This window comes from Nesoenas mayeri, assembly GCF_963082525.1.
Source record: "Nesoenas mayeri genome assembly, chromosome: 22".
NCBI classification, from domain to species: Eukaryota; Metazoa; Chordata; class Aves; order Columbiformes; family Columbidae; genus Nesoenas; species Nesoenas mayeri.
This window is the reverse complement of record NC_137572.1, coordinates 5,774,043-5,794,676: the sequence shown is the minus strand read 5'-3', so window position 1 is coordinate 5,794,676 and position 20,634 is coordinate 5,774,043. Positions and strand designations below refer to the sequence as shown.

The 20,634-nt window shown below is 51.3% G+C and overlaps 2 protein-coding genes across 5 annotated transcripts in view; both read right to left on the bottom strand.

The window, feature by feature from the left end:
- The window catches only part of CBL (Cbl proto-oncogene), a 37,121-nt gene extending 24,305 nt beyond the window's left edge, over nucleotides 1-12,816 (bottom strand). For 3 of the 4 annotated variants that reach the window (XR_013923157.1, XR_013923158.1, XM_080357847.1), the window contains exons 1-2: nucleotides 12,508-12,816; nucleotides 5,333-5,580 (exon numbers count right to left, since the gene is read on the bottom strand). Coding sequence is in view for 1 of the 4 variants with exons in the window: in XM_080357847.1 (XP_080213973.1) it covers nucleotides 5,333-5,580; nucleotides 12,508-12,654 (395 nt within the window). In the remaining 3 variants the exon portion in view is untranslated. The remainder of the gene's footprint in view (nucleotides 1-5,332; nucleotides 5,581-12,507) is intronic. The other variant, XR_013923159.1, reaches the window with a different exon arrangement.
- A 3,696-nt stretch (nucleotides 12,817-16,512) lies between these two features.
- On the bottom strand, nucleotides 16,513-19,894 carry NHERF4 (NHERF family PDZ scaffold protein 4; the record flags this gene model as incomplete). Its single annotated transcript, XM_080357996.1, has 9 exons — nucleotides 16,513-16,557; nucleotides 17,157-17,353; nucleotides 17,542-17,746; nucleotides 17,822-17,958; nucleotides 18,045-18,231; nucleotides 18,388-18,599; nucleotides 18,803-18,867; nucleotides 19,185-19,212; nucleotides 19,879-19,894. The coding sequence occupies 9 exons, from the start codon at nucleotides 19,892-19,894 to the stop codon at nucleotides 16,513-16,515; spliced, it is 1,092 nt and encodes a 363-aa protein (XP_080214122.1).
- Nucleotides 19,895-20,634: the final 740 nt, after the last annotated feature.

The following is a 20,634-nucleotide window of genomic DNA, read 5'->3' as shown; positions in this document are numbered from 1 at the left end:
GCTCTTCGCTGCAGACCCCGCGGGCCGCGCTCCAGCTGGGTTTCTGGTGCTGGTGCCTCCTCCAGACGTAGGGAAGAGGTTTTTTTCCCTTTCTAGTTTCCTGTTTGCTGGACAAAAGTGGTTTTTTTTCCACAGTATAGGTGCAGTCTTGCTAAACCGTTAACAGCAGAGCATGGTTTTAATCAGAGCTTTGCCTCTTCCAGCTACATGGACATGGTTAGTTAAATGAATTCATGTTACAAAGTCATACAGCACATAATGCGCTTCACGGCTGAGATGCCTTTCTTACCTTTCTTACCTCAAGGCAACGTTCACAGAATGAATGTCAGGGACTGGAAGGGACCTGGAAAGCTCATCCAGTGCAATCCCCCCATGGAGCAGGAACACCCAGATGAGGTTACACAGGGTCTCTTTAGTTTGGAGAAGAGGAGACTGAGGGGTGACCTCATTAATGTTCATAGATATCTAAAGGGTGAGTGTCAGGAGGATGGAGCCAGGCTCTGCTGGTGACAACCAGTGATAGGACAAGGGGTAATGGGTTCAAACTGTAACACAAGAGGTTCCACTTCAATTTGAGAAGAAACTTGTTCCTGGTGAGGGTGGCAGAGCCTGGCCCAGGCTGCCCAGGGGGGTTGTGGAGTCTCCTTCTGTGCAGACATTCCAACCCGCCTGGACACCTTCCTGTGTAACCTCATCTGGGTGTTCCTGCTCCATGGGGAGATTGCACTGGATGAGCTTTCCAGGTCCTTTCCAACCCCTGACACTGTGATTCTGCAAGATGAAGTTTAGGTGACGGGGTCAGCATCCATCACAGGTAAATGCAAGCTCCGGTACTTAAGCAAAACAAAAACACCACCACCCCAAGTCATAGTTCTTGGGTCCTGCAAACAGCCGAACTTTTCTTCCCTGTAACTACTTTACAGTTTGACATTTCAAAGATCTAAGAGCTAACAAAAGAGAAAAATCAGCTCCTTTAAGGATTCTCCAACAAGTAAAACACACCTTTCAGAAACCACAAAGGTGTGAGGTTATCATACAACACATGCTTTTCAGATGTTACGAACTACGCAGCAGACATGAGCAGCTCAACCCAATTTCAGGAGATAAGTGGCTGCATCTGGTTCCAGAAAGAACTGTATCTTATATCCTGCTACTGCATCAGCAAGAAGATTGCTGCACGCTCCTCATCTTCACATCAAACTGCAGCATAGGCATATAGGCAGTAAGTGGAAACACTTGAGGTGACACCAAGATGTCTTTTGTGACTCTGAGACAGCGTCGGAGTCCTCTACACACAGTAATCAGCTTTAAAAATAGAAACAGCGGAACTACTTTCAACAAAACTTGCAACACAGGAAGTGAATGAAATTCCATTTAACTATTACTGGCTCAACAGAAGTCACCTCACATTGCTACGCAGGGTCGCTGCTCCCTAACATCCACAGCACTTCCACAAGCCAACTGATACAGCAGAACAACAGCAAACCAGACATTTTAGAATCAGCAAATAATTTGCTGGTACTAAAGAATTTTACACCATCAGCTAATGCTACATGGATTTTGTAGACCAGCTCGTCCTTTGGGAAAAAGGAAATAAGCACATAACGTTTATCACCTCTTGTTAATTGCCAACTCCCTCCCTTACCCTTTTTTACCAATTAATTATGTCTACAGCCAAAAATGTAGTAAACTAGTGAAAGGCATTCGCTGCATGCAGTACTTCTTTCCATTCTAATAGCTTTAAAGAAGCAAGAAATTCTATAGGCTAATTCCTTCATCAGTGCTTTAGACATTACAGGACAGAACTATTACACAAAATAGATACGTTTCCTTACACTCCTGTGAATCCTGGCACTTTTCAACTCACACACTTATGTATTTAAATACCTTGAGTTCTATAAGTAAATGCCAATCAGTTTAAAGTGTCACACAAAAGGTACAGCAGACCACAAACAGCCAGAAACCTTCGGCATATTCATATGGTTATGCGGATGGATATATTGCTCCAAACTGTTGGGAAGGAGCTGGCTGAGCTTTGTTCAGTACCCTCCAGCAAGCTTTCCAACACTACCTTATAGTTCAAAAAAGCTTCCAGGCACCAAAACACAACCTGTTTTCTGGTTGAAAAGGCCATGAATGCGGGCTTCAAATTCCAAAACACGGCATCTTGGCCCTTAATACACAAGCCAAGCACCCAAGGAACACGGCACAGTCGCCAAGCAGTAACGCATTTTTGCCAGCATGGAGAAATGTATCCACATTTCAAATGACTACAAACTAAATGGCACACTTGCACTTCCATCCACAACATCCACAGAGTCCATAGCGTTAGTCCTCCATAAACCTCTACAATTTTATAGGCTCTGAGAGCAAAGAACAACAAAAAAATCGTACTACTTTATTATCCGAAAGTGTACATTGCCCATTAATTGATTTTCAAGACAGTGGTGCGATTTTTCACGGAAAGGAAACTAAAATAAGTGCGAGCTTATGCCAATTACGCTAAATGTTACTTAAGTTCCACAACTAGCAATTTAAAGCCAAATTTAAAACAAATAATTCGCATTCCTCTCCCCAACAACATTTAAATGATAATGAATTTCTGCTTGGGTAATAAGCAGTTAGTTAGTGTTCATATGCTGAAGCCTGGCAAGGAAACCTTTCTTGTGGGCAGCTTTGGAGCCTGGTCTTTTCTTTATGATGTTCTAATTTAAATGCAGATGTAGACTCCACACTAGTGGGTTTTGTTTAAAAAGAACCCAAGTCTTAGCTGTATTGGAAGGAAGTGCCGCAGAGGACCCGCAGACCACGAACCGCCCGAGCCCCACAGCTCATACCGTCTCTTTTCACTGGACAGGAGTACGTGCAAGCACTCTAAAACATGAGATTAGAACACTATCCCCGCCCCCCCTCCTCCCAGAGGGCTCTTCTAGCACAAGTGTTTTCCAACTTTTTCCTCTTTAAAAATATACATATATATATTTTTTCCCCCAAGACATTCTTCATGCATTTCCTTCCCCTTTAGAGATATGCGTGCTCATTTCCAGTAGACATTAAATATTGGTAGCTTTTTCCTGAGTAAATGACTAAGTCTTCACATTGGAGCTGGAGAAGAATGTGAAATCCTGCTGAGCCAGCATCCCATGAGGCTATTGTCAGAAAGACAACAGTTAAATACAGACCAGCTTCCCAAACCTTTTCCGCAACTCCATGTTCTACAGCGATGGTTCCTTGCCTATCCCTGTTTTCTCCTCAACACATTAGTTTTGTTAAGCAGGTTTGTTAACAGTTTGCTTTCCACGAGTAAAATCACTTGTGCTGTTTCCTAAGCATCCAGTCCACATCCCCAGCGATTATTCTCCTCACCCGTCCACCTAACCCCGACCCGCCAGCTTCCATTGCTGCATTCTCATGTGGAAACACTCGCAGTGGGCTGATTTTATTTCCAAAATAAGTTTTCTGGACTTTCCCTCATAATAAACTGCTTTAACATAAGCAGTAAATTTGATTCACTGGTGAGAAAAAGGACTCTTGAGGCTAACCCATCCTTTCTCAAGTAACGGACAAGTCCTATCCCTGTCTACTGATCAACAGGCTATTTTTCTGTCCTGCCACATAAAGTATAAGGTATTTATACAACTGCAAAAGAGCTGCTGCAATGAGAAATGTATGTAGTGGGCAAAACTGATGAATGACAGCTCTTGTGTGCAAGGAAGAGGCCTGGAGAAGTAAAACCTTTCTGCAGCAGAAATAACGTATTCCAACGTAACCACTGAGCCTCTAAATTCAACTGGTACCTGGGCGGTGGTCAGTAGGTCAGAGAGGTTCTTCTGCCCCTCTGCTCTGCCCTCGGGAGACCACACCTGGAATCTTGTGTCCAGCTGTGGCCCCTCAGTTCCAGCAGGACAGGGAACTGCTGCAGAGAGTCCAGCGCAGCCACCAAGATGCTGCAGGGAGTGGAGCATCTCCCGTGTGAGGAAAGGCTGAGGGAGCTGGGGCTCTGGAGCTGGGCAAGAGGACACTGAGGGGGGACTCATTGCTGGGGATCAATATAGAAAGGGGGAGTGTCAGGAGGATGGAGCCAGGCTCTGCTGGTGACAACCAGGGACAGGACAAGGGGTAATGGGTGCAAACTGGAACACAAGAGGTTCCACTTCAATTTGAGAAGAAACTTGTTCCTGGTGAGGGTGGCAGAGCCTGGCCCAGGCTGCCCAGGGGGGTTGTGGAGTCTCCTTCTGTGCAGACATTCCAACCCGCCTGGACACCTTCCTGTGTAACCTCATCCGGGTGTTCCTGCTCCATGGGGGGATTGCACTGGATGAGCTTTCCAGGGCCCTTCCAACCCCTGACACTCTGGGATTCTGCTACCAGTTTAAAAGTTAAGGAACAAACTCTCACCCACATAGAGTGTCAAACCAGCCTCTCCCGACCCTGTTCTCAGCACCTCCGCTCCTCCAGCACAGTTTGAAAGTCAGTGAATCAAGATGCATGTTTTCTTTACAGGTACACCTTTAAACACTCAACAGGCAACTGCAATCTTGTTTTGTACTACTGGATTTTAAACTGCCTGCCTTACAGAAAACACCAAATAGCATCCGCATTATACTCCCACACACTCTACTAAGCACATACACAACACAGCGAACCAAACCACTCCACGCTAGATGACACACGTCTCGCAGCTATTACGAACTCTCCAAGCAGTACAAGCATCTACAAGACATCGTGTTCTCTGCAGCTGCGCTCCCGTTCAGCCTTAGTCCACCTTGCAGGAATACAATGAAGAATTTACCTTCAATATGAAGCTTCCAATGTATGAAAGTTCCAGGGTTTTAGTAAGGTGTTTTATTCCCACAAAACAAGGGCACTTCCTGGGCCCCCTCCAGAATACTGGACAGTTTCTATTTCCAGAAAAAGTTCTGCAAAGCCTCAACAAGAAATGTTGGTCTGGACAACTGCTTTGCTATGTAACATGAAATATTCTCCTGTTGCCTAAAATCAGCATCCTGAACCTTTCCATCCTCTCTCCAAACGCATTTTCTATGTGAGAATGCAAAGGGCTGCAAAATCTTTTCACAGCAGACTTTTCTTTATATTAACCTAGCATACCTGATGTACGCAACAGCTATGGCTATACAGGCTTTCAACACTTACTCTGCTCTCAGATTTCAATATAGCCAAGTATAGTTTACTTAAAACTCTACACTTGTACTTAAATCTCTTCAAAGTCTGTTTGCATGTACAGACAACGTAACAACCAGCAGATATTTGTTCCAGCGCTTGTTCACATCAATTTATATGGTAAATATTTGAACACATTTCTCGCCGTTACCTAGGCTGAGAGTTCTCCTCGTACATCCGCTCTTTGCCCTCCTTGAAGAGGCTGATGGTCTGCTTGGTTTTCTTCATCAGGTTCTCCATGAACACGCGGAAATACTCGTTTTCTCCCAGGGTCTCCATCTTCCCCTCGTAGCGTGACAGGATGGTTCGGAGATGCTGGTAGGTATCAGGTAGCAGGTCTAGGATATAGGGTGGGCTGTTCTTCAATGCCAGTTTCGGGTTCTGACACAAACGCACCACCTACGGTTAACGAAGAAAACACCATCTTGAAAACTTAACAACAGCAAGTAGTGATCAGTCACTTAAACACAACACACTGAAACATTCACTCTCAGCAATCCGCGTGTGTTGTTTAAGCCCAGCAACCATAACGTCATCCAGTCTATGGACCGAAGCGCACGCAGACTGACGAAACTCAACGCTCATATTATATTTCACGAGGTCGCGTTTCACTCCAAGTGCATTTTCAAAAACGGAATTCGGGAAAATTCAACATGGAGTTTGTGAATGGCAAGGAAGTAACTTAGGACATACACGTCTAGCATTTCCTACCACATTTCAGGCTCTTAACATGCCCATAGACAGAACTTTACCTGCCCAGCTGCCCCGATTTTGGCTGCAAAAGTGACTATTCCCAGCAACCCATGTATTTGGGACAAATATGCCCACTGCTGCAGATATTAGTGATGCTAGTAAATGTTCCCAGGCTGAAAATCTTTTGAAGGCAACAATGCTACAAGAATCTCTTTTTCTTCCTCCTTGAATACCTACAAGGACTAAGAGGAACCATGGATTTTATGGATGACAATAACCATCGAGAAAGAATGAATGCAAAGGCATTTTTCTGTGCGAGAGAAACAAATAAGCTGTAGCACAATGGGAACAGTGAGGGAAGTCGGGGTGAAAGTTTAGTGCACAAGAACTTGTGTCCCCAGTTACACGTCAACTTTGCTTCTAACTTCTGTTAGATAAATCTCATAACAAATTAGATTCTTCGCAATAATTTCTGGGGGTTTATTGTGGTTTTGGTTTTGTTGTGTCTTGTGGGGTTTTTGTAGTAACAACACATCCACAGTGACACTAGTAATTAGATTAAAGGGTTATTAGATGACCGCAACCTGTCTTCCACTTGGCATACAACTAAACATCTAATTTCTCTTCCTTCCCATCGACATGTTCTCTATTTATTATTTTAGCAGCGAGATCACATAATCTCAAAGACCTTGAATCTACCAAGCAAATTTTTGCCATATACAGCGAATGTATTGGATCATCAATAAAATAGCTCAATTTTTAGGCATTTAATAATTTTGCATTACGTCGTTAAGGCACAAATAACAAGTAGAAGATTCCTGCTCAGATCTCACTAACAATACAAGTGTTATACCTGCACACGAACAAATCAAGACGCAGGATGAACGTAATGTAGGTCTTTAGCGTACATGAATGTAGAGCTTATGTGCCAAAAGTTCATGATAGTAAGTTAGATAAGTAAGTAAGATAGGGGACAATAAAGGAAGTCACTTCACCATCCACCATAGCCAAAATTTTCCATTATCTAGACTGAGCAAACAAGAGGGAGATACAACGGCCAAGTGGCAATCGAAAAATGGCAGTTATAAAAGCACATGAATGGGGTCTGAAGCTAACGACACGGTTGGGTATAAAGGTATTATGGGTATCAAAGAGTACTACTGCAGAACGCAAAGCTTAAGGGAAGTGGATAACAATAGGTAGAAGAATAATCTAACATCCTTTTGTAGCGCATCACTTCCACAAAATCTTGTGAAACCTTCAAGAGGAATCGACCAGTTCCCTACAACGTACACTTAAAAACCTACTTCCCTTATACATGTTGATGGTAAACAAAGTCATTTATTCTAAAACGGTGCCTTAGCATTTAACTCCGCCGTTCAGGCTATATGCAAAAAGCAACCTTGTCAGTTAAGTGACATCTCCAGTTACACCTGACTTACAGTAGAGCTTCTAATAAGAGCTGACTCAGAAAGACTCTGTTTCAGTGAAGAGAAGGGCAGCCCAGAGCATCAAACTTCAGGCAGAAAAATCTGACTGCCATTAAAAGAACTACATGCCCAAAAAAGCCTCCGCAAGAATACATGGGCAAAACAAACAAACTACCAGAATTTTCCTTCCGTTTCAGAGAGACTGCCAAGGATTAGAAGGTCTAGATAAGGAGATGGATCATCAGCCAACTGACTTATCCAATTGATTCTGATGCCTCAACTGCTGCTTCCTTGGAGCCCATGGACATTGTACAATGAACCATATCAACAAATTGAGTCAACACGTTTGTTCCCCCAATAAAACAAGTTTCACTATGCAGCATAAACAGGCTCTAAACATCCTCCCCAGATGCAGCTGAACTGTGTTATGCATAGCAAAATCCCTTCTTCAACAGAAATTGTTTATTGCATGGTGAGTTTAAAGCCTTAATAAAAACACAGTCAGCTCTGAGGAGGAAGCCACATTAATCAAGCATAGAAGTCAGAGTATGCGCTTCTCAGTCAGCTGTAACAGAAAACAGTTAGGCTGTTACCCTTTGAACATATCCAGCTATAGAAGCAGCAGACTCGCCTGTGTCAGTAACATAACGAACTTCAATAACAATTAGAAGCACTTCCTCACAGCAGCAGCGAGTTCTGCAAACCACTCATTCTCACAGCCTCTGTAAATAACTTCCCAAGAAGCGACCTGCTAACAATGAACAGCAAGGCCAAACCTGCTGTCATTTGATTATCAAATGAGCTGCTTTATTTACCAAGTAGACCAAAAGTAGCTAAGATAAGCGCTTAAACCACGCAACTAGGAACTGCTGCCTCTTGAGCGAACTTGGTTGGTTTGTAAGACAGCAGCAAGAGGCGCATTGTGCTTGTTTCTCTCCATGTGCACTTGCAGCACATCATCAGCATCAAAAGCAACGCTCCCAGGCCTGGGACCCGCTGCCAGCTCCCCTGCCCTCCACAGACCGGCAACTGGAAGGAAAATGACCAAAAAGCAGCAAATATTTCTGAGTAGGTGTGATGGCAACAAACACAAGCAATCCGCATTTCCAAACTCTTATCCAAACCTAAAGCTGGCCTGGCTTATGCTTCATTCCCTCCGGAACAAGCCTTTTACAGAGACACTTGGGCTTTTGGAAATACCAACCAAGCTTTTCGAGCTTAGCACAAGGATTCTAAGAGGTCGGCCTGTGGAGAACCCTAAAAAGTGACTTCACTAATTTTCACTTTCCAAACTCAATAGGACAAACCAATCAAACCCCAGTTTCCTCCCTAAGTTTTGAAGGAATAAACCGTTTTCTCGTATCTTACACAGAATTTCTAGGCCCAGAATCAAATCTCTGCCCTCAAGGTTCCGCAGCTTGCCTTGACTGATCTCTGAATTTAAAATACTTCTCTTCAGCACCGTTTCATCAGGTTTGCACAAATAGAGGAATGGGGTAGCCAGCGTAGGAAAGCAGTGACACGATATAGGGAGTGCTGTCACAGGAACAACCTGAGACACAGAGCAAGAACCCCTTTTAAATACTGCAGGCAGGTAATGTAGTTGGATTAGGTACATGTTAGTAGAAGCAAGGAAGAAGCATTCAGGAAAAATAGCTAACTTCTTCACTGAAATCACATCTCATCTCATCTTAAGCCAACAGCAAAAGAAAATCAACTTGAGCTTCTCTTACCTCCTGCTGAATTTGTATTTGGGCTCTTTTCTGCTCACAGTGAGGGTGACCTACAGTGGCATTTCTCTGTAGCAGTTTTGGAAACTGAACAGCATCAGTAGGCTGTTTCGAGAAGCTTTATGTCAAAGCTCATCCTCCTCCTCCATGGCTCACTACATATACGCTGCCAATCTCCTGCTCCATCCCTTATAACCTCATCCTGAGCAGCTCAGGACTGCACCACCTATTCTTCAAATACCATCCACAGCAGCAAAGCCAAGTGGTCTGCATCACCTGCTGCCCACATCGCATCTGCAAGAACTGATTTGTAATCTCATCCTCATCATTTTCACCAGCCAACACATCATATGTTTTCTCATACTAAGCAGTGCTTTATTTGCTGAAGACAGCGATAAGATGAGCAAGCACAATAAAAACAAACTAAGAGCAGTTCCTCCTACTTGAAGCAATCTACACACTTTACTATGATTAGGACACTGCAAGTAAATGACTTCGCTGTTTGTCACTGCAAGCTAACAGGCTCACAAGACATCTAACATGTGCAGCTCTATTCTGTGGATAAATACATAAATGTCACCTAATTCAGCATAAGGTGAACATCCTGCTGCACAGTGATGAAAAGGCCTATTCTTTGTCCATAATATATGTGACCACATGCAACTGCAGAGAGGATGGTTAGTACTGACAAAAATTAGAACCTCAGGCGAAAGAATCTGGAAGACAGGAATATATCAGGCAGCTTATGGAGAACATTATGGGTAAAATATTTGCATAGGAAACTCATCAGTCACATCTGAAAACAGAGATGCACAAATGCTTTGACAACACCAGCTAATTACACAGACTAAGCAATCAGGTTGTGAAGGTACCGTATGCACACAGATAGAGCACACGTTTCTGAAAGGCAAACACATCATCTATTAAACATGCACACGAGTGGCGTTTTTTATTTGCAACTGTAATTTTGTTTACTTGGCCCAGAAAACTAACCCATTTTCAACAACTTCCTTTAGCCTTTCTCACCACCGGTTTCACAAGCACAGTTTTGCCTGTCAGTTTGCTACCCTACTAAAAGATATCTGATTCAGATGCGTTCTCTTAAGTGTGCGTAAGCATAACCAAGGTCTAACTGAAATCTGAAAGGCTTTTCACAGCCAGATCTTTCCTCCTGTACAAATGAGACTCAATAACTAACTCTGTAAAACCTCAAAAATTAAGCCTACATCTAAAAGCTTTTGAACGCTGCCCATGAGCAAAACTATGAAGTCAGTGCATGTTTAAAAGAGGTTACTTTAACTTGTGACAAATACAATAGTGGCCGTGGCTTTTCTGTCAGTGATACCATGGTGGAGATGGGCTATGGAGATCTGAAACTGTGAAAGTATATCCCCCAAAAACCATCCCACTGCAAGGTAATCCAAGTTTTACTTAGGCCGACCTTTTCCTTTGAACAGATCAGGTTATGAGGTCAAACACAGGTTGACATTCACAACTATATCACATGCACGAGAATGAAGATGTGCATTCTTACAAGTTGTACGTGCAAGAGGATCCCGTTTCCACGCTCAAACTACCTTTCCCACATTCGCACTTATGCTTGCCCTCAATGTTTTCAAGAGGGCCACTGGCACTTCTCAAAGGACTTTTATCTTTATCCCAATTTCACTCTGTAGAAGGTGATCAAAGCTCATCACAAGCACAGCAGGGCACAACTATAAACCATGTCTTCTGTTGAGCCAGCCAACACAAAGTGATTTCTTGGCATGAACATAATTTAATATGTCTTTTATAAAGTCATCTACTCTGCCTGCTTTAGCATTTACTGCAGGAGATTCAGACACTGCATGCATAAACAATGCAGTGAAAAGCAAAAGGAAAGTCGAAATGCATAAGCCTGCAGGGTAATTGGATGAGGTATGTATGCCCACCAGCCCAGCTTGCTCTGCTCCCAGAGGGGAAGAAGCTGAGGAGGTGACATGCCCCAAGGGCTGCAGGCACCTTTGGCAATGCTCTTAACTCTGTACTACTTTTAGGGCCCTGAATCCAGCATTATGACAAGCACTGCACATTTCAGAATTCAACATGTCAAGCCTAGCCTCGTTTCTCAGAGCTGAACAGTAATAACATTAGAAAATCAATCCAAATCCCGTGAAAAACGTTAGAAGACTTTTATTTTATGCCCACTTACTGGATGACTCCATAAATAACGCTAGCATCCACTACAGCTCACCAGGATTTCTTAAAACAATGGATTTACCAACACACCTAGCCAGGCTAGTAAATAATTTGCCATATCCCATCATACCACCAGGCCAAAAGGTCTGGTGTCCAGCCCCCGGCAATAGCCATTTCCTGGCGTTTTAAAAGGTGGAGGAGGGGACAGCCTTAATGACCCCAGAGTGCAGTGCCCCGCAGAAGGCATGGGACTGGAAGATGGCCTTTCCAACTCCCATACCACAGTTTTTTGTTGTTTAACATCAGATTTTTGTACTTCTTATACGCAAAGGGTTTTATTCAGACCTTTACCAGGCTCCCAGTTTTAAGGAAAGGCTTTGTACTGAGCTCAGTAATACATCCTTATTCATTCAGAAACGAATGATCTGAACTGCCACAAGGCACATGCTCAGCCTCACCATCCCGTACCCACACACCAGGGTCTATTGCAGGCTGAGGCTCATCTTCAGACAAGCAAGTCCTAGATTCCTCCCTCATACACAGGTAGGACCTGCTGATGCTACCAGGATGCACCTGCAGCTCCCCAGCACGTTCTACCCATAGCCAGCCTCTCCCCCACCAGCACCACCAGTGCCCACCCCAGTATCTACAGGAATATGATAGTACAAACCCCAGATCCTCTTGAGCATCTTCCCCTCTTTCTCCAACCTGCTCCCCCCCCAGCCCCGCTCAGAGCTCATCCCTTGCAGCGCTGCTGTTCACCCTCCACGCTTTCCAATCTTTACATCCCACTCCCACCCTGCCCCTGGCCTCTCCTCCACTGTGCATCCTTCCGCGAGCTCCGGCATCCTACCTCCCAAAACGCTGCATCCTATTCTCTGCCCCTACATTTCTCGCCCCCCCACTCAAACACTTCACCCCAGCCCCACCCCGGCCCATACAGCTCTGTCTCCCCCAGCCAGCCCTGCAGAACCCTGCAGCTCCCGGCTAACCCTACCCCACAGGGCCTCGCCATCGCCCCGCACCCTTCAGCCCACCCCTACCCCAACCCCGCACAGCTTTATCCACCCTGCCCCTCACTGCCCTACCCCAATCCCGACCCTTCCTCCCCAAGTGCTTCAGCCCAGCCCCCCACGACTCCAGGCCCTCAACAGCCCCTCTACCCAGCCCGAAGCCCTTTGCCCCAGCCCAACCTGAACACACAGGGCCTGTTGCCGCCCCATCCCGATTCCCCAGAGCCGCCCCACAGCCCTGCTCGCCCGCCCGAGGCGGCCCAACGCTCCCGCCGGGCCCACCTTGTCCATGAGCTTCCAGCACTTCTCCACCATCTTCTTGTCCACGGTGCCGGGCTGGTGCGGGCCGAGGTGGTGGTGGTGCGGCTGGAAGGCGTCCTTCATCAGCCCGATCAGCCCCCCGGGGCCCTTCTTCAGCGGCGCCGACATGAGGGCGACGCGGCGGCGGCCGTGAGCGCGCCCTCACCCAGCCCGTCGCCCCCGTCCGGCACCGGGCCGCGGCCGTGCAGGACAAGCGGGCGTGGGGGCGCTCCCGCGGGCAGGGCCGGGCCGGGCAGGCGGCGGCAGCGGGAGCCACGGGCGGTGGCGGCGGCGGGGGCGCCCGGCTACAGCGACGCTCCGCCCTCCGCCCCGGCCACGCCGCGCGCTGATTGGCCAGCCGCCCCTCCGCGAGCCCGGAACCGCCCCGTCCGCCGGGGAGGAGCCGGCGCCGATTGGTCGACACCCTCTCCTGGAGGGGGGAGTAGAGGGGCTAGGGGCGGTGCGGCGGCGAGGTTCCGTCCCGCCGCGCCAGCGCAGGCGCACGGCGGCGGTGAGGGCGGCACGGCGGCCATGTTTGGTGCGGGCGGGCGGGGCGCGGGGTGGGGCGGGGTCGCCATGGGAATGGGAAGGGCGGCGCCCGGGACGCGCTGTCCCGATCTGCCGGGGCGCGGAGCGCGGCGGGACAGACCCGGGGTCGGTGGCGGATCGCTCGGCCGGAGCACCCGCCCGCGAGTCCTTTTCGCGGGCCCGCAGCGCCGGTTTCGGAGGTTTGCAAAACAGGGTCGTTTCCCCTTTCCAGCAGCTGGGTTCCCTTTTCTTCGAACGGCCGATGCCCAGCCCGAAAACGGGGAAGCGGCGCCGGGAACTGCGTTCTGCCCCTGCCCTTCCCCCGCACCGGGTCGGCAAAACGTCCTCGCCCTGCACCGCTTCACTCGCCGCAGCCGTGGGAATCCAAGAGCCGAACCCCCGTAGGGGCGGGGGCAGCACCCCAGACGGGAGCCCTCGGCCCCGGGGCCGCCAGCCACCGCTGCGGAGAAACCGGCCCCGAGCCAGCCCGGCGCCAGCGGGGCAGCACCCCGAGCGCGCTGCTGCGGTGCAGGGCGCAGCAGAACCCCGGGCACTGGCCCTGCTGCGGGGGCGCAGCCCTCTCCTGCAGCACCGCTGCTCTTTCCAGCCGCTTTACCAGGCAGAAAACCACTTGATTTGTGCAAAAACAGCCGAGGCTGGTACAGCGCTGTGTCCGTCTCACAGCACAGGCTTCAAGGAGGAAAGAAAACAAACTGGCAAATACTACAGTTTCGCCAGTGACACCTCGGGGAGTGTAGGCGCCCAGAGACTGAAAGCTGGACAGCACAGCCTCAGCATCTGGGGAGCTGGGGTCCACACGGGAGATGAACCCCTTTGCTTCCCCTTCGCCACCATCTCCTCCTGTTCCTGCCTCGTCTGCGTGTGCTCATCATACATTGACCTGCTTGTGTCATGGTAAAGCACTGTGCTGCCCCACACCACAGCGGCTCCAGGGCTGCTTTCTTCCACAAATCTCTGCTCGGGACCTGGGCTCTGTTAGCTGATGGCTCATGATGGGTTCCTGTGTAGCACACAGCCTGCTGAGGTGTCAGATGAGCCGGACAAGTGGGAAGCAGCATGCAGCACTAGGTATAGCAAGGCAGTCTGGCATAGATTGGTTATAAAACTCTGTTTTGATTTTACTGCCTTTGGTAAATATTTCTGGGATGGGCGATTCCTTGTCTGGCTTTAATTACCTGGGCAAATTTTCCTAAGGATTATATTGACCTCAAATATGTCAACATTTATTGAGGCTGTGTTCCTGAGGCTTTTCCCATTAGATGCTAATGGATTCTGGCTAATAGTCAAGCCAAACTGACCACCGGAGGGTACCGTAGCCAGCTCCAGAATACCACAAGTACCTGGGGAGTGAGCTTGGGAGGGTTACACCAGCTTTGTCAAGCCAAAAGTAAAAATGACCATGCCCCCAAACCAGAGGGATCAAGGAACATGCTTGAGCAATTACATTCCCAACTATCTGCTTCTTTGGGCACGATTCACTCCAAGTCATGGCTATATTTATGTGTGAGACTTCAAGCAAAGGCTGCTTTTGCTTGGGGTGTGTGCTCCCCTTCTCTTCTGTGTGTCCCGCAGTGTCTGTCAGCCGGCTGCCAGGCCCGCACACACGCTGACACTCTGATTGTGCAGCTCTGCGTGGCGGGGCAGCGCTTTCAGATGCGTGTGCATGGGTGTGCACAAGCTGCACGCCAGCTTCTGCGCCTGTACACAGCGGATTGACCCCCACCATTGTCCCTGGCCCAGCCCCAGGAACCTCACCTCTCTCTTTGGCCTTGACTGCTCAGCCCTAAACCACCCTGCCATTGGCTAGTCCCATGCACCCCAGTTGCCTGCGCTCAGCACAGGCAGAGGAGACCACAGAATCAGAGCCTTCTTTGCCTGTAAAAGTCATTGCCTCACTGTTTCCGTTAGTGCTCAAGAAGGGGCTGATTTTAGGAGAGGTAAAACCTCAGCCAGAGGTTTGCGGTCTTCGCCACATGCAAAACTCCGTGCTCATTTTCACTCTCCCACGCTCAACAGAGAGGTAAAAGTTTCCCTCCAGGGCTCCCTCCTGCCCCCACCCCGGCACTGTCACAGCCCTGCCAACCAGGGAAAGGGTGCACGCACCGTTGCTTCTGATGCGTCACCCTGCAAGGGAGCCCTCAGGTCAGGCCTTGCTGGAGCCCCTGCCGGGACACAGGTGATGGGTTCTGAGTGCAGGGACCACCTGCTTGTGCTTCCTACAGTCACCACGTTTGTCCCTTTCTCCCTTCCCTGGTTCCCAAAAGGACCCAGCAATACCAGGAGCTGCAGAAGCAGACAGCAGCCCACAGCCAGTGCTTGGAGGTCAAGGTGAAGAGTCTGCAGGAACAGCTTGGTAGGGCTCCCCAACATGCCTGCCCCGCTCCGGTGGGTGGGGATGGGGTTCGCTCCAGGGTAGCAAAGTGCATTTCGGGTGGAGTGAGGGGAGATGGGACTCATTCACCCTGTGCTCTCAGCACAGCAGCAGCTGAACAACAAAGCCTGACCCGGTTCCCAGGGTCATCCCCAACCTTGGGAGATGCTGACTGTACAGGCGATGCTGTGATCCCGCCCCTGTCCCAGAGCCCTCTGCCATACCAGGCTCCCGTGCCTATGTACTCAGAATCCCCTGCATCTGTCCCTGCACCTGACAGCCATTGGGCTCTGGGGAAGCCAGCAGAGCCAGGAGACTGCCACCCAGGCGCTAGCAGAGAGGGACAGGACCATCACTCAGCTGCAGAGCTCGGGGATGCACTGCTGAGTCACAGTCCCCTCCATAACATCACCCGCACCAGCAACAGTGTGGATTTGTCCTTTAATCGCACCCCGAGTGGGTGACACGGGAACAGTGCTATGGTGGGAAGCAGACACTCGCTGCCCCCAGGTTCACAGACAGGATGAGAGGAGGAACACGAGTGAGACATCCGTGCAGGTGCAGACCTGAGCCAACAGGCTGAGGGGTGAGGGGTTTCTCCAGCACTCTGTTGGCCTCTGCTGCTCCCCTGCCCTTCACACAGCAGCCATATGGCCAGCCCTGTGCTGAGCCAAGCCTCAGGCTCCCCCTTCTCTGGGTCATGGTGTGGAGGGCAGTGCCTTGGCTCTCCTGAGATCTCCCAGAGCCTGGAGCTGGGCAAGGGCTTCAGTGCAATGTCCCTACATAGCAACAGAGGCAGCCGGGCAAGCAAAGACACAGATCTGTCTTCAGGTTAGAAGCCACCACCACAGTTAATACAAGCTCGGCCAGTGGAGATGACTCTCTTGGAGGTGTGATGCCACAAGCCTCGCCGTGGGCATGGAGACGCAGCAGCTGTGTGTGCAAAGGCCGTGCTGGGCACCGCTGTGCTCTCCAGGGAGCCAGGTGGGGGGCACGATGGGCTGATGTGGCCTGGGTCAAGGCACTATGTGGGGGAGCCTGGCCAGAGGCAGGACACGTCTGGGCTGCTAGAACGCCTGGTGCAGCCTCTTCTGCTCCACCTGGCGTGAGCTCTGCGGGGACAGAGTGGGGACATTGTGGGCAGCACACGTCCACCCACCCCACCACAGTCCACCTTTGTCCCATGGGCAGGTTGGAGGGGTCTTTCTGCCTGGCCCCTATGGCCAGGGGACCGCAGAGCCCCCTCTTTCCAGCATCACAGGTGCCAGGGAAATATTAGGACTGGCAGGACAGGAGGGTGCCAGCACCCAGAGCAGCTCTGGGCTGCGAGCAGCACTGCCATGAGGGCCTGGCAAGAGGGATTACCTGTGTGATCTCTATACTGTTGGCAGCAGACATCAGCCAGGAGACAGGTCCCTTTGGTGCCACCTCAACAGGACAGAGTCCAGGGGAACCATTGGGAGAGGGCAGAGAGGTTGTGCGGGAACCTGAGGCAAGGTCATTGTCCTCAAGGAACAGCGGAGGGGACAGCCCAATCTGGAAGAGCAGAAGAGGGGCAGCTGTACAGCTCCTGGCCCTCCACAGCCAGCCAGGTCCCTTGGGGACCTCATTGTGCAGTCCTGGAGACAAGGCACCTGTCCCATCATCCAATCTTGCAGCACCCCGGGGCTCCCCAGCCAGGGCAGGACCATGCTTGGTCCCCGAAACCTACCGACTGGTAGAACTCATCACCAGCAGGGTCGATAACCAGCAGTGTCACTTGGTCATCACGAGCACGGATCCTGAGCACTGTCTGCTGGTGGTCCAGCCCCTCGATGCTCTCACCATTCACAGCCAGGAGACGGTCCCCTTCCTTCATCCCTGCCTGCTCGGCTGGCAGCCCGTCATCCACGTCCCACAGGAACTGGCCTGCCGCAGCGGGACAGAGGGGAGGTGGGGAGATGCTCACAGAGGCACTCAGCCAGAGGGGACCTGGCGCTGCTGACCCCTGTGTGCAGGTAGGAGCAGGGTCCCGCTGTGTGCACAGGGCTTGCGGCTATTCCCAACCCTCAGACGAGCCTTGCCGAGGTACAGACTGCCCCTCTCAGTCCCCTTACCTGTGGTCCCCGAGCTGCAGTCATCCTCTTTGAGCAGAAACCCGTAGCCAGCTGGACCCTTCACCATGTGCAGCTCCCGCACCTTGAAGGGAAGCCAGGAGGTGTCTGCCAAGGTAGCTGTGACCCTCAGGCCATGCAGGCGGTAAAACTCCTCCACAGCACTGGATGCCACCAACAGCGTCACCTTGCTGCCGCTCTGCTTTAGCTGGATAGAAAGCGCAGGGCATTCAGTGATGTTGCCGGCCCTGGTCTCCCACCCACGTGTGCCAGGACCACACACCTTTCGCGCAAGCTGTGTGTGTGAGTAGTTCTTCACGCTGGCCCCGTTCAGTTCCAGGAGCCAGCAGCCCGGTGGCACTCCTGCTCTCGCTGCTGGCCCGTCCTGCTGCACCGACAGCTGGAAGGTGCCCCGCACACCTGCAGGATGGAGAAGCAGCAGTCTGGGAGAGCATGGTACTGTGTCGGGGAAGCTCACAGCACCAGCATTCCACCGCCTGCTTTACCTTCTGGACTTGACACACTGAGGCCAAAACCGCTTTTGTCCCGCACGATGTGGCAGAGGCGTGGGCGGACATCGGTTGGCAGCATCTGGGACAGGTCCCTGCCCAGGGCTTTGGCTGCTTCATAGGATTTGCCATCCAGCACCGCCAGCAGGACCTGGTTCCCACTGGCCTTGATCTTCCGCACCACCTGGAAGGACCCAGGCTGTGAACCCCCAGGCAGGGAGCCCCTCCAGCCACAGCCTGTGGGATCAAAGCCCCGAGGGCAGCAGGGTCTCGCACCCTCTGTGCCCCCAGCTGGGGAGGACCTGGGCATTCCCACAGCCTCAGGGAGCTCTCAGCCTACCTTGTGGTGGTCCATGTCATCCACAAAGTGGCCATTGACCTGCAGGAGCCGGTCTCCATCCCGCAGCCCCCTTCGCTGAGCCAGCCCCCCCAGTTTGACCTGCCGGACAATGTGGCCCTCGCAGCCCAGTTCCTTGTGGAGGCAGAAGCCGAAGGTCTCTGTGCTGTCCTTGCTCAGGAGGTAGAAGCGGGGCTCCCACACACCCTCGCCATCTGCATGGGGCACAGCCCATGAGTAAGTTCTGGCAGGGATCCTAACGTGCGTTTCTCTACCCCATCCTGGGCTGTGATCTCCCCATCTCCTCTGCCTTACATGTTCACTTCCTCGCCACGAGAGAGCCCAGGACCCCAGCGATGCCCTGCTGCTAGAACCCCATGCTGACACAGGGACACCCTGGGGTGATGTGGGTATTTACCCGTGTCCTCAGACAGTGACAAGGCAGGGTTGTCTATCCCATCTTTGGGGTTAAACTCAAATTTTCTGAAATGATAAAGGGCAGGAGAGAGCACGTTAGTGCAGCAGCGTGGCTTTCCTCCCACCCTCCCCAGCCCTTCTGTGAGAAGCCCAGCCAGGGCCACAGCTCCAGTGTCTCCTCTTCCTTGGGGAAAGCCAGGAGGAGATCTCTCCCTTGAATTGTCCCCCACGTCTGTGCTGAGCTGACAGCTCAGGGAACACCTTCCTGCAGCACACGGCTGGGACTGACAGCCGCAACCCGCACCATCCCAGCTGAGGATGTACTCCAGCGCAGCCCCGTGTTGGGGCCACGAGCCCCCGGCCAGGGGGAGCTCAGCACTTACATGATGGACTCCTTGTCACCCTCGAGCCCTGCAGAGTGAGAGGAGAGGTCAGTGCAGATGTTGGCAAGCTGGGAGCAGAGCCGGTGCTCTCGAGCGCTCAGGGCTTGGCCATTCGCAGGCTGTGCATGCCACGCCAGGTGAAATGGCTTTGCCAAGTCCATGCAGCTCCCCTGGCCTCTCTGTCCCCAGCTACACCCCATGGCCAGGCACAGCTCAGAGCTTGGTCCTGATACCTGTGTCCTCTTGCATTTCAAAGCAGCAGGACACCCGCTGCTTGGATCCAACAAGCACCCACTGCCCGGCCCAGTGGGGTCCTGTAGCACCAAGGGCAAAGTAGGGCCAGGCAGTGGTATGCACATCAAGGTTAGTCCTGGGGCTTTTGAGTGAAGGATAAGAAGGATCACCAGGGCCCCAGAGAGCTTGCTGGAGTCGGGAGATGGGGGCAGAGCCTTCTGCTGCACATCTCCCCACAAAACCCCTCCCCACCTCTCCAAGCACAAGGATCCCCAAAACCAAGGAGAAGGAATTCCTGCCAAGCACCCCCACAATGTCCATCTGCATTTTCCTGGGTGCCTCTAGCTCCTTTCTGTGGCCTGCGATTGGACATTGCCTTGCTCCGTGCAGAAGCAGGTCCTGGACCATGCATGTGGGGAGGGGTCTCCACAGGAGGAAGCCCCTCTGCCCTGGCACATACCTTTTGTTTGCTTCATGGCTCCAGGAAATGCGAGAGGGAGCAAGGTACAGGGTGAAGTGGCAGGGAAGCCAGTGTCCCCGCCTCTTCCAAGACGCCCCAGGTTTAATGGTTAAACAGCCCCAATGTCTCCCCTGCCCTTCCAGCTCCGGGACACTGCCAGCCCTTGCCCAGCAGAGCTGGGAGCAGGGACCGGCACCCTGGGACACCCAGCCTGGGAACAGATTCTGGTGTCCCAGCCTTCAGCTGCCCCTAAGGGCAGCCCATGGTGGGGAAGACTGACTGGTTTGGCATGGGCTGGAGCAAAAGCAGGCTGCCCCATGCTAGCCCTGTGAGATGGGGAAGGGCCAGAGTCCTCCACTCCAGCTGCTGGAAGGACGGCAGCACCAGGTGCCTCCACATTCCTCCCCCGAGGACGGACCCACAGGGGAGATCACGTCTTGGCACTCGTGTGCTTCAGTGGAAACAAAGCGGTGCACTTTAATGCTACAAAAGGTTTCACAAGCAAGTCTGAGTCCTGCCCCTCTGCTACCGCTGTGGTTCGTGGCTGAGCCAGTATGGCCAGCGTGCAGGGCTTGCGTCTCTTCAAACCCAGAAGAACAAGTCCCATTTGCTCCTTGCATGGTCTCTGGACAGTTGTCCCACACTTCAGCCTTGCCCGCAGAGGAGGGCTGAGCACCACATACTCAGCACCTTTGCCCACTTTGGTAGCACTCAATCGTTAGGCAACTCAGGGCAGATAAGGGCACAGGGGATGTG